Source organism: Anomalospiza imberbis, chromosome 10, assembly GCF_031753505.1.
Source record: "Anomalospiza imberbis isolate Cuckoo-Finch-1a 21T00152 chromosome 10, ASM3175350v1, whole genome shotgun sequence".
Classification (NCBI taxonomy): domain Eukaryota; kingdom Metazoa; phylum Chordata; class Aves; order Passeriformes; family Viduidae; genus Anomalospiza; species Anomalospiza imberbis.
In genome coordinates, this window is record NC_089690.1 from 981,051 (window position 1) to 992,654 (window position 11,604).

Genomic DNA, 11,604 nt, shown 5'->3' on the forward strand with positions numbered 1-11,604 from the left:
TGTTAAACATTTAAGAATAGATACACAGTTGTTATACCAACAATGTCCACATAAACACTGCAATTTACCAAACCCAAGGGTTAAGTTACCTGATTTTTCTATAACCATTTCCAGACACGCTACGAGCTCATCCGATGGCAATTCCAAACTCAAACATCCTTACCTTTTTCTGGACTTAAATTTTTATATACTTCAAGGTCTGCCATTAAATTTGTAACTCGGGCATTATTGGCAAGCAGAATGGAAATTCTCCGTTCAGGAAAGGCTCAGTTTGATCTTCATGCCTTCAGAGCCAACACATTTGGAAAGCAATCCTTGGAAGTACAGCCGAGCACCGCCGCCCAGGATGAGCGAGGAAACGCCGGTGATCCATAGCACAAATCCAGAGGAAGGAGCAGCTAACTTCGCTCACGCCCCAGGAGCGCAGGCTGCGAGCGCATCTGCTCGTGCCGCGGCTGCGGAGCGGCGCTGCCCCCGCGTCCCCGCACGCGGCGCTCCGGGCTCCGAGCGCTCCGGGCTCCGAGCGCTCCGGGCTCCGAGCGCGCCGGGCTCCGAGCGCTCCGGGCTCCGAGCGCTCCGGGCTCCGAGCGCTCCGGGCTCCGAGCGCTCCGGGCTCCGAGCGCGCCGGGCTCCGAGCGTGCCGGGCTCCGAGCGCGCCGGGCTCCGAGCGCTCCGGGCTCCGAGCGCGCCGGGCTCCGAGCGCTCCGGGCTCCGAGCGCGCCGGGCTCCGAGCGCTCCGGGCTCCGAGCGCGCCGGGCTCCGAGCGCTCCGGGCTCCGAGCGCGCCGGGCTCCGAGCGCGCCGGGCTCCGAGCGTGCCGGGCTCCGAGCGTGCCGGGCTCCGAGCGCGCCGGGCTCCGAGCGCGCCGGGCTCCGAGCGCTCCGGGCTCCGAGCGCGCCGGGCTCCGAGCGCTCCGGGCTCCGAGCGCGCCGGGCTCCGAGCGCGCCGGGCTACGAGCGTGCCGGGCTACGAGCGTGCCGGGCTACGAGCGTGCCGGGCTACGAGCGTGCCGGCCGCCGCACCGCCGGCGCTCCGGGCTCCGAGCGCGCCGGGCTCCGAGCGCTCCGGGCTCCGAGCGCGCCGGGCTCCGAGCGCGCCGGGCTCCGAGCGCTCCGGGCTCCGAGCGCTCCGGGCTCCGAGCGCTCCGGGCTCCGAGCGTGCCGGCCGTGGCACCGCCGGCGCTCCGGGCTCCGAGCGCGCCGGGCTCCGAGCGTGCCGGGCTCCGAGCGTGCCGGCCGCGGCACCGCCGGTGCTCCGGGCTCCGAGCGTGCCGGGCTCCGAGCGTGCCGGCCGCGGGAAGCGCAGGGAGCTCCCGCGGGCCGCGGGGCGGCCAGGGATGACCGCACTCCGGCTCAGGAGCGGCGGAGTGACGCAGGCTGAATGCGGGAGGGGGAATCCAGCCCCGCTCCAGAGTAACCCCCGGCATCTGCAGCCGCGGGAAGAAAGCCCCAGCGCCGTGTGCCTTTGCCCTGGCTCTGTGCCCCTCCTCCTGCCCCTAACTCCGGGGAACAGCCACCCTGCAGGGTCAGGCCAGCTGCAGCACCAACGCACTCGGTTCGGGCTGCGCATCCCCGAGCAGTGCGAGGGCCAGGGACCAGGAGTGCCCCGGCAGGTGCTGAGCACCAACTCTGCCAGCAGCTACAGAAACCCACCGTGTCCCTGGCGAAACCCTGGGCTGGTTTAAGGCATCCCCGTGCTCCTGAAATCAGGGGGTTTACAGGCAGTGTGGAACAATGGGCAGAAGCATTCAGACTTGCATAAATTGCACTTCCTTACAAGGGAGCCCAAGGGCTCACAGGGCAGGAAAGCACAGCAAGAATGAAGTCAGCTCCACAGACAATGCTTCATATCTTTCATTTATTGCATTTTCTAATTCTTTCCCTCTTCAGCTGGCTCCTCCACTGTGACATTTACATCAGCACACCAAAGGAATTCCCAGTCGTATTCCCAAACATTGTGACAGCAATAAAAGAGACAGAATTTGTCAAGCACAGGCCAGGAAAAAGTTACATGAGAGACAACGTGACAGAGAAGGAAAACAAAAGAAAAGCCACTCAAAAAAAACACCCCTCATAGTTTCACATGCCTGCAGAACTTCAGTGGGATGGGAGACAAGCTCCAAGTGGAGCTGACATTATTTACTTCCTGAGAAATCATTATTTCTTAGATGTTGCTAACACAGGGAGCCTTCCTTCCCACAGCCCCCACAGCAGAGCTCAGCACTCTGTGGGGTATCCATGGACTATGTCCAGCACCCTGGAATGTGAAACCAGACCCCAGACCCACTGCAGATCTCTTGGCTGCTCAGCCGTGGCTCTGCTGGCACTGTCAGGCTGGGATGGCAGGAGGTGGCATCCCTCTGAGGATCCCTCTGAGGAGGGAGTGGCACCCATTGCCAGGCAGAGAAGGGAAACGGGGCAGCCACGGCGTTACCCCAGCTCTGGCTGAAATCACCACTCTGAAGCCTCTAGACAGTAACCAATGCCTGTGCATTGAAATTATGTGCTATAGCTGCAGTTCAACAACAAAAAATAAACTGTCACTGCTGTACAGTTTAATTATTGATATATCAGATTGCACTTGATAATGTGTTACATGCAAATTACTCACACTCCTACTGTTCTGTTAATTATAAGTCGAGCTATACGCAAGCACCTTCAACACCACAGCTGCTCTGTAAGAAACCTTACACAATCACCAACACATTCTTCATTATTTTGTCTCCAAAATAAACTTCCTTTTAAAACCAGATGTGATTAAATGCTACATGTCTTTAGAAATTCAAGCATGTTATATAGGTTAGAAGAACATTACAGCAAACAAATGAAGATGTTATGTAATTCAGTTGACAGGTGCCAAATGGTATAAGAAGACCTGTAGGTTTATTCAACTTTAAAAAAAAAAGTAAAAAATCAATCCCCATGACAACTCCTCAGTGTCAAGCCAGTTTTTGCATTTAATCCCAAGCCCTGTCAGTTTGCTTGGCTTTTCCCTCGCTCCCAGGGCTCACAGGCTCCTGCTGGGAATGCTCTGCAGGGCCACAGCTCACACAGTTCCAACAGCCCCAGAGGTGACGGTGACAAACAAGCTTTCTGAACAAAAAACTCATTTCCCTTTACCTGTAGTTGATTGATATCAATGATCACTGTAAGACAAGACCTTTTCAGCCATCACTGCTGCCCCGTGGGTATTGCACAGTCCCGAGCTAAGGTCTGGCAGGACAGGAACAGCCTCACCTCCACGCCTGTTTTGCCCTCTTAGGTTTTCTGCCCACACCTCACGAGGCTCAGATTACTGGACAGAGACACAGCCCTGAAAGTTCTACTGCAAAAATTCTCATTTATTGGAAAATGGATAATGATTTAACTAACAGTTTGGAAATTACAGCATCAGAGGAAGGTTCATTTTCTAGCTCATTGGGTTTTCCTTTATCATTGTCAAAATAGCTGGAAACCAGCACAAAGCCTAATTCTGCTAAAGAGCAAGAAAAGCTGATTAGAGAGCTAACACCTCTTACAGGGAATAGATAATGAAATAAGGGGATAACAACATCTTCATAATCATCTTCCAAGTGTAATCTTAGATCTGAACTGTGAGGCAATCTCCTTGTGAAAAGGCAGCCAGCAATGAATAAAATCTTGTATCAGCTGCACAGAAAACTTGTCATTTTTATCAGATTAAAGCTTTTATCAACTCATTTATCGTTAATGAAAACATGGTTCTATGGAAAGCTGAGAAACACACAAAAATGAAAGGGGAAAAGTATTTGGCATTAGAGCACAAGCACCTGAAACATTGTCTGGAGACAGATCCCACATGAGACTCTTCCTTTCATTAACAGATGCGGAGACAGACACAGCTCTTGAACAAAGCAGAGAGAGTTTCTTCAGGCCCTTTTTAAATCTAAGTGAACTTCAATACATTAATTCCTTAATGCTCCTCTTGCAAACACATTTCCATGTACATCTGTTTGTCTCGAGGAACGGATTGTGGATATTTCACATAAATCAGAACATGAACCCAAACACGAATTCCCGCACTAACTCGTTCTGCTTTCCCAGCATCATTACAAAACTCCAGCTGAAGCGACTCTGAAGCTGAATCCTGCAGCCCACCGCTGGCATCTGTAGCTGTGCCCCCAGCCTTGCACGAGGCTTCAGCAGAGCTAATTATAGAGCACTGCCCATCAGCAAACATCAGGCCTGAAGGATTTGTGCAATCTGGCAAAGCTCCAGGACTGCTCCCCCAAAACTCTTGTGCTCCAATAACCAAAATAGACTGCAAAATTTGGCTGCATAAAAAAGGACAACAGAAGGCATTTTATGTTCTCATTGGGCACAGAAGTCTAAGGCCTCTGCAGCAATGAGAGGCTCTCCGTGGTTTCCTCATCAGCATGTTGGACAGCCAAAGCCACCAGGATGTGCCCAACTTGACTTAAGGACCTGTGTCACCTGTCAGGCTCAGCCCCACTCACACCTTCCAGGCAATTCCCTTTCCAAGGTGGAACAACAGGGCAACACAACCTGCTCCATCCCTGACAGCCTGCTTCCCTCCATCCAGAGGGTCCACACCAACCACCACAAGTTTTGGGGTTAATTCCCACAGGAGGTCACAAGCATAAAGGAATTCCAAAAACCTTATGGAAAGAATAAAACTATCAGATGCAATGATAAAACCTGCAATTATCTAGATGCAGTTTTGGCTGGGGAAGTACTTGTCTTGCTGACTGGGAGGCACTGGGAGCCACAGCAAGGGCTGCTCTGTACACTTTGGGTTTTTTTCCCTTTATACTTCTAGCCCCAACCATCTAGTAGCAAAGTTAAATGGATGGTTGCTCTGACAGCACAGCCATTCCTACATTGTTACTGCCAGCAAACAAACAAAACATGATGCACATTTACAGCTTAAAACCCCTGCAAAAATAATAATAAAAAAAAATCTCTTCTTCCAAGCCTAGAGGGATGCTGCACTTTGTATTTTAGAACTGCTTGAAAGAGGAAGGAAATGAAAGTGGGTTCATCAAATCCTCAAGGCTATTCCAAACATTCTAATTGCTTGTCTTCTCTGTTCTGCAGAAACTGCTAAAACAGCTCACCCCCAGCCCCTGTCTCTGGTCTGTTATTCTCTGTGTGCACACACACTGCTGTATCTCGCTGCTGCTGCTGAAGAAAACTGACATTTTTGCTTCTGGGCAGATAAGACTCCCCAGAGTACAAGGCACAGCAGCAACCTCCACTTCTGTAACCAAAAATTTCAGACATAAACAGATAAGAATTTTAATATCCTGAAAATGCAGCCATTAGCAGCTTTTCCTAATAAAATTATAAATTGATGAGAGAGCCTTAGGCAATGTGGATGCACACAGTACTTCATTACACACACGAATCTCAGTCATTGTTTAAAGACAACCTGCCAGAGCCCGTGGAAAGCCCCACAGTTGTGTATCAACACTTCTTGCCTGACACCCTGCAAGTGTCTCAAAGCACCACTAAAACCCAGCAGAGAGCAGCCTGATCCACGTACAGCAGCACCTCCTGAATGAATGGGAGCACTGCTGTTTGAATCTGAAGTTCACTGGACACGGGTTGAATTGGGACCACAGGTAGTTTTCCAGCCTTATTTCCCATTAGTCAATACATTGCCTGCTAATCACATTTACAACTTCAGAGCAAGAGCACAAATACAATGCTGTAACAATTTTTCCAGAACTTGGCAATGTCCCACTCAAAATACCTTAGTTTTTCCTGGGCCTGTTTCATATACTTGTGGACAACTTTCAACTTGCTCTTGTGCCAACTTCCCCCATCAGCTCAAATAAGCCCTTTCCTCTCTGAGCTTTCCCTTTGCAATGCACTCGGAGCCAGCAGTCACATCCCCTCTCGATCTTTGCTTTCCCAAACTAAACAGAGCTCACTCATCTCATCTCCACTTCTGTACCCTTCTCTCTGTTCCTGAGCTTCCCCTGCTCAAACACTGATGCTGCCCAGAACTGCATTAGGCTGGGCCTTGTGGCACCAACAGCTTCATCTTACTCCTGAACGCCCAAAATTGCACCTTCCTTCGACTGTTCACAGAACCAGAGTGCTTTGGGTTGGAAGGGACCTTAAAACTCACCTTGTTCCACCCCCTGCATGGGCAGGGGCACCTTCCACTCTCCCAGGGTGCTCCAAGCCCCTCCAACTTGAACACTTCCAAGGATGTGACATCCCACACTAATGCAACCCACGGGGCAGGTGCTGTCCTCCTGCTGCAGGGGCACTGCACTGCAACAGGGCTGCAGGCTCAGCTGGGTGCTTCTGCTGCAAGCCGAGCCTTTGTTCCCTTTGTTTTTTTTGGGGGGGAGGTTTGGTTTTGTTTGGGGTTTTGTTGGTGGTCTTTGGGTTTTTGGTTTTTTTGCATGAAACAATTAAACCACTCCAAATAGACACAGAGCTTCAGCATTTTTATTAATGCAGTCCATGAGTTCTTGCATTTGAGCTCCTCAGCAGGAGGTGAACAAATGGAACCCTATCTGCTCAGGTGCTTAAATTAATGCAGGTGCCACAAGGGTGTGAAGAAAACACCAGAGATGAGCACAGCTGGGCAGCAAAATTCCTCTTGTGCACCTCTGCAGACACTTCCAGTCCTTCTAAAGGTACTCCTCTGCTTTTTAAGAACACTAACTGGCCCCGTGGGATATTTTTAACCTGGCCTGCACCCAAGGTGCAGCAGTTGCTCCAGCTCACAGGTTCAATTCCAGACAATCACAGCAGACAGCTGTGATGCCACTGAACTGCCCCACTGCTCCCAGTGAGGGTGCACTTGGTTCATGTGAGCAGCCTGAACTACCAGCACAGCCCTGGAGGAACCCAGCCTCTCTGGAGCACAGAACACCACGCTAGTTCCTGGGACATGCCCACATCCTCACACCATGCTGTGGGACTGTCACCTCTGACACTGCCTGCAGGGAATTCAGCTCCTCCATACACTCAGAGGGAAAGGAACTGTCTCTGCAGTGTCTTGCTCAGGTTAAAGGAGACAAATGGGAAGCCCTGATGGATTCTGTCAGGGAAAAATAGTTAATCTCATCTGGTCATCAATCAAAGACCGATAAATTAGGCCATGAAACCTTTCTGGTCTAGGATTCCTGCTAATTATGTCCTGGGCTGTAGATGATTATCTCTGTGCAGACTCATCCCTCAATAGCTGCTCATGGATACTGGACTCTGTGCTGATGGATCATTACCCAGCCTTTGCACCATTAGCAGGATAAAGAGGTGCTGCTCTGTGCTGAAACACCACCTCAGGTCTCAGAGCATGGGCCGGACTCCTCCTTTACTATTCTGGAACGGCAGAGCTGCAAATACCCATCCCTGTAGCTGTTCCAGTCACACACTGGTGCAGGAGAGCAGGGAGCTGCCTGGGAAGAACGGGGATTAACAGGCATCTGCCAGAACACTGCCACAGTGCTCAGGGGCACCCGGGCGAACACATCCCTTCCCCAAGGTCAGAGGGAACTCTGAAGGAACATGATCCCACCAAAACCACTGGGACCACACGAGTGGCCTGATAGATCCCAGGAACAAATTCATTTCATTGGAGGAGCAGAATGGTTCTGCCTGGAGATGACAGCACTTTCCCTCTAATGCAAGTCCCAAGTGCAGCACACACATGAATTAATGTGACAACACCACTGTCAGACTTACTTACAGAAAGTTATTAACATTCTTCTGGTGTCCCAAATAGAATTAGAAGTGCTCATGGGCAAGGAAAAAAGCAGTACAGGGAAGAATGGGGCTCTCTCTGAACTGGCTTTCATTAGGAAGATTCACAGACTGACAAATGATTAATTCTCCCACTAAGCCATTAACTTCATTGATGGTGACATAACCACAGTGACAAAAATGCAGATAGTTGTTTTACAGTGGGCTGCAAACCTCTCCAGTCCTAACAAACACAATGAAAACGGAGCTTTATGTTCTCTAGGGGAAAAAAAAATCACCTTTGCTTTGAATGAGATGAGTATTTCTATCTTTAATTCATAGCAATTCCATGCTGCTGTTATTAATAGTACCATAAATCTGCTCTAAAGTGATGGGTTTAAATTACTGACCTCAAAGGGAATAAAGAATACAAGGTCTGGGCCTCTCAGAAGAGCATTAGGAAGTCAGTCCCTCAGCAGACAGACGGGTCCAGCTGTCTAATTAGATGAGACCTGCTGGAGCCCCCGAGCCCGTGTTGCCCAAAGCACAACAAGCATGGACCCCGAACAGCTCTGCCACCAGCTGGGCTGCAGCACCAGGGGGATTAGATGAGACCTGCTGGGTCGGTGGCACCGGGGGCCATCGGTCTGACCCCGCCCCGGGGGATATCGGTGGGACCCGGTGGAATCGGTCGGTTCCAGCCCCGGTAGCACCGGGGGCTTGGGGGGGTCTGGGGGACCTGGGGCACGGTCCGACCCGACCCTGGTGGGTCCAGCCCTGGCAGCCCCGAGGGGGGATCGGTGGGACCCAGTCCTGGCCATTCCGGAGGAGATCGGTGGTACCGGGGGAATCGGTCGGATCCAGCCCAGCAGCCCCGGGGGAATCGGCCGGACCCAGTACCGGGGGTCAGCGGTCGGATCGGGAGACATCGGCCGGACCCGGTACCGGGGGGGTTCGGTCAGACCCGGTACCGGGGGACATCGGCCGGACCCGGTACCGGGGGACATCGGCCGGACCTGGTACCGGAGGACATCAGCCGGACCCGGTACCGGGGGGGTTCGGTCAGACCCGGTACCGGGGGACATCGGCCGGACCTGGTACCGGAGGACATCGGCCGGACCCGGTACCAGGGGGCGGCGGTCGGATCGCGGGGATCGGCCGGACCCGGTACCGGGGGACATCGGCCAAACCCGGTACCGGGAGGCGGCGGTCAGATCGCGGGGATCGCTCGGACCCGGTACCGGGGGACATCGGCCGGACCCGCTACCGGGGGGGTTCGGTCAGACCCGGTACCGGGGGACACCGGCCGGACCCGGTACCGGGGGGGTTCGGTCAGACCCGGTACCGGGGGACACCGGCCGGACCCGGTACCGGGGGGCGGCGGTCGGATCGGGGGGATCGGCCGGACCCGGTACCAGGGGACATCGGCCGAACCCGGTACCGGGGGGCGGCGGTCGGATCGGGGGACATCGGGCGGACCCGGTACCGGGGGACACCGGCCGGACCCGGTACCGGGGAGCGGCAGTCGGATCGGGGGACATCGGCCGGACCCGGTACCGGGGGACACCGGCCGGACCCGGTACCGGGGGGCGGCGGTCCCGGAGCGCCCCCGCGCGGCGCCGCCGCAGCCCCGCCGTTCCCCTCCGCGGCTCCCGGGTCCCGCTCGCCCCGAGCGCCGCCCCGCCGAGCCCCGCCGTTCCCCTCCGCGGCTCCCGGGTCCCGCTCGCCCCGAGCGCCGCCCCGCCGAGCCCCGCCGTTCCCCTCCGCGGCTCCCGGGTCCCGCTCGCCCCGAGCGCCGCCCCGCCGTTCCCCTCCGCGGCTCCCGGGTCCCGCTCGCCCCGAGCGCCGCCCCGCCGAGCCCCCGCACGGAGCGGGCGCGGCCGGGGCTCGGCCCGCAGCTCCGCGGGCTGCGCGGCCCGGGAGCGGCGTCCCCCGGAAATACAGGCGCGGGTACCGAATGTCAGGGGCAGCGGGAAACACCAAGAGCCGAAAATGCACAACAACTGTAACTCACCGTGGAACACGCCGTTGTCCGCTAGGAAGTGCCGGCAGTACTGCAGGCAGCTCTTCTTATCCAGACTCCAGTAACTCATCCTGAGGCAGCTTCCCGCTCACCATCAAAGGCTCTGACCCTGCAAGGGAAACGGGAATGGGTAACTGGGACTTAATTTACAAAAAATGCGCCCAACTACTGCAAGCGCTGTCGTTATTTGAGCCCTTTATGCAAAACGTTCCGTCTGCTTCACACAAAGATGACAACAAACGTAGTTCTTTGCTCTCCAAACGTGCCCATCCCCACAGACACATCACCTGGATGGAGCCAGAGCTGCGCTGCACTGGTGCCACCAGCCAGCAACTCCCAGGGTGCTGCAGGGAGCAACGGGCACCCTTGTCACCTCTGTCACCATCACCCCCCCAGCCACCGCAGGCCACCGCGGGGCCTGGAGACACAATCAATTTAATCCATTCAGTGATGCTGTCCCATATTTAACAGGCTACAGACACATCTGGCAGCACCACAGAACTATGAATCCTCCCCAAGTGAAGGTTATAGTAATTAAAAAGGTGACTCAAAGGTAATCACCCCCTGATTTTGAGACCAGAGCAGTTATGAGGACACAGGGCCCCTGTGCCCTTGCCCTTGGCAGACATTGCCCTGTGGCACTCGGGATGAAATTGCCCATGGACAGGCAGTTTGAGCCTGAGGAGGAGCAGTTACTTCAGCCACCCAAAATTAACACTGACGGTTACAGGCTGACACACCAGCATTTCATATTTCTTTGAAGCCGTGGAATTCTTAATCTCCTGTCCTGACACCAAATCCTTTCACTAGATCCTCCTTCTCCCTCTGCTATTTTATGAAGTTCAGGTTCTGGTTTCAGCAATCCAGACACCCCTTCCTGTTACAAGCCCACTTTGGTCTCCCATTTTATCTCCCTCCCACCTTCACTCTGGTCAACCCAGCTGCTTGCTCGCCCACACTTGGCACAAACAACTCCAACTGTCTTTATCCAAGCAATTCTAGCAGGATGTAAGGACACTGCCACACAAATCTCCTCATAAAACCACTGCCAGGGGCATTAGTAGCAAACGCACCCCCAAATGAAGCACCACAGCACATGAAGGGCTTGGCCTGCAGCTCTGCTGAGGGACACAGATCCATTTCGTTCAGAACAAAAAAGGACAACAGATAATCTGAAATCCCAGCCAACGGGACTCCTCTGATCCTTAACGAGCAGTTTAGCTACAATCAGTTCCTGGGGTGCAGCCAGCTAACAAGGGAGCAGAAGGAGCTGGAGAACTTTTCCCCTTTGCCCATGCAGCCTCAGTGCCAGTGCTGATGCTGACTCGCAGGCATTAGAGACCCACAGGGCAGTCCCAGTGACACCCGTGCTGTTCCTGCTCTGGAGGCTGTGGCTGCACAGGTGGGGTTTGCCAGAAACACCCGTTTGAGCTTCGCTCCTTGTTAAAACGTCCCCAGGCTCCACTGGGGGTGTGTTTTGGGTCTGGACCGTGTATTGTTTACACTGAAGGCGTGTTTTGCCAAACTCTGGAGCCCAAGCAGCAATACCCACTACCTCTGCCAGGCTTCATCTTCTACATTTCCTGCACTTTCGCCCTCGCTACCCGCGAGCTTTCCTTGTAGCCTGCACTAAGGCGCCCCTGCCTTAAGTAGTAAGACACAAGCTGTTAGTTACTTTTAAAGCACAGGAATAACACCACAGCCCAGCCTACTGCCAGGCTTTTTGCTTTAGGCTACAGAAGTCCAAGAGGCATTGTGTTTTAATTAAGGAAACCATATCAAATATTCACCACTAAGAATTTGCACACAATAAAAGCAGATTTTATCTCGGCCCAGCTCCCACACAGAACCCGTATCACAGGGCAGATTTACAGGGAAATGTGGCTGTCAATACAGCCCT

At 54.1% G+C, this 11,604-nt stretch overlaps 1 protein-coding gene across 1 annotated transcript in view; it reads right to left on the reverse strand.

The window, feature by feature from the left end:
- LOC137479667 (1-phosphatidylinositol 4,5-bisphosphate phosphodiesterase eta-1-like) overlaps positions 1 to 9,835 on the reverse strand; it is a 42,898-nt gene extending 33,063 nt beyond the window's left edge. The window contains exon 1 of the mRNA XM_068200136.1: positions 9,696 to 9,835. Within this exon, the coding sequence (XP_068056237.1) occupies positions 9,696 to 9,774 (79 nt within the window). The 5' untranslated portion in view covers positions 9,775 to 9,835. The remainder of the gene's footprint in view (positions 1 to 9,695) is intronic.
- Positions 9,836 to 11,604: the final 1,769 nt, after the last annotated feature.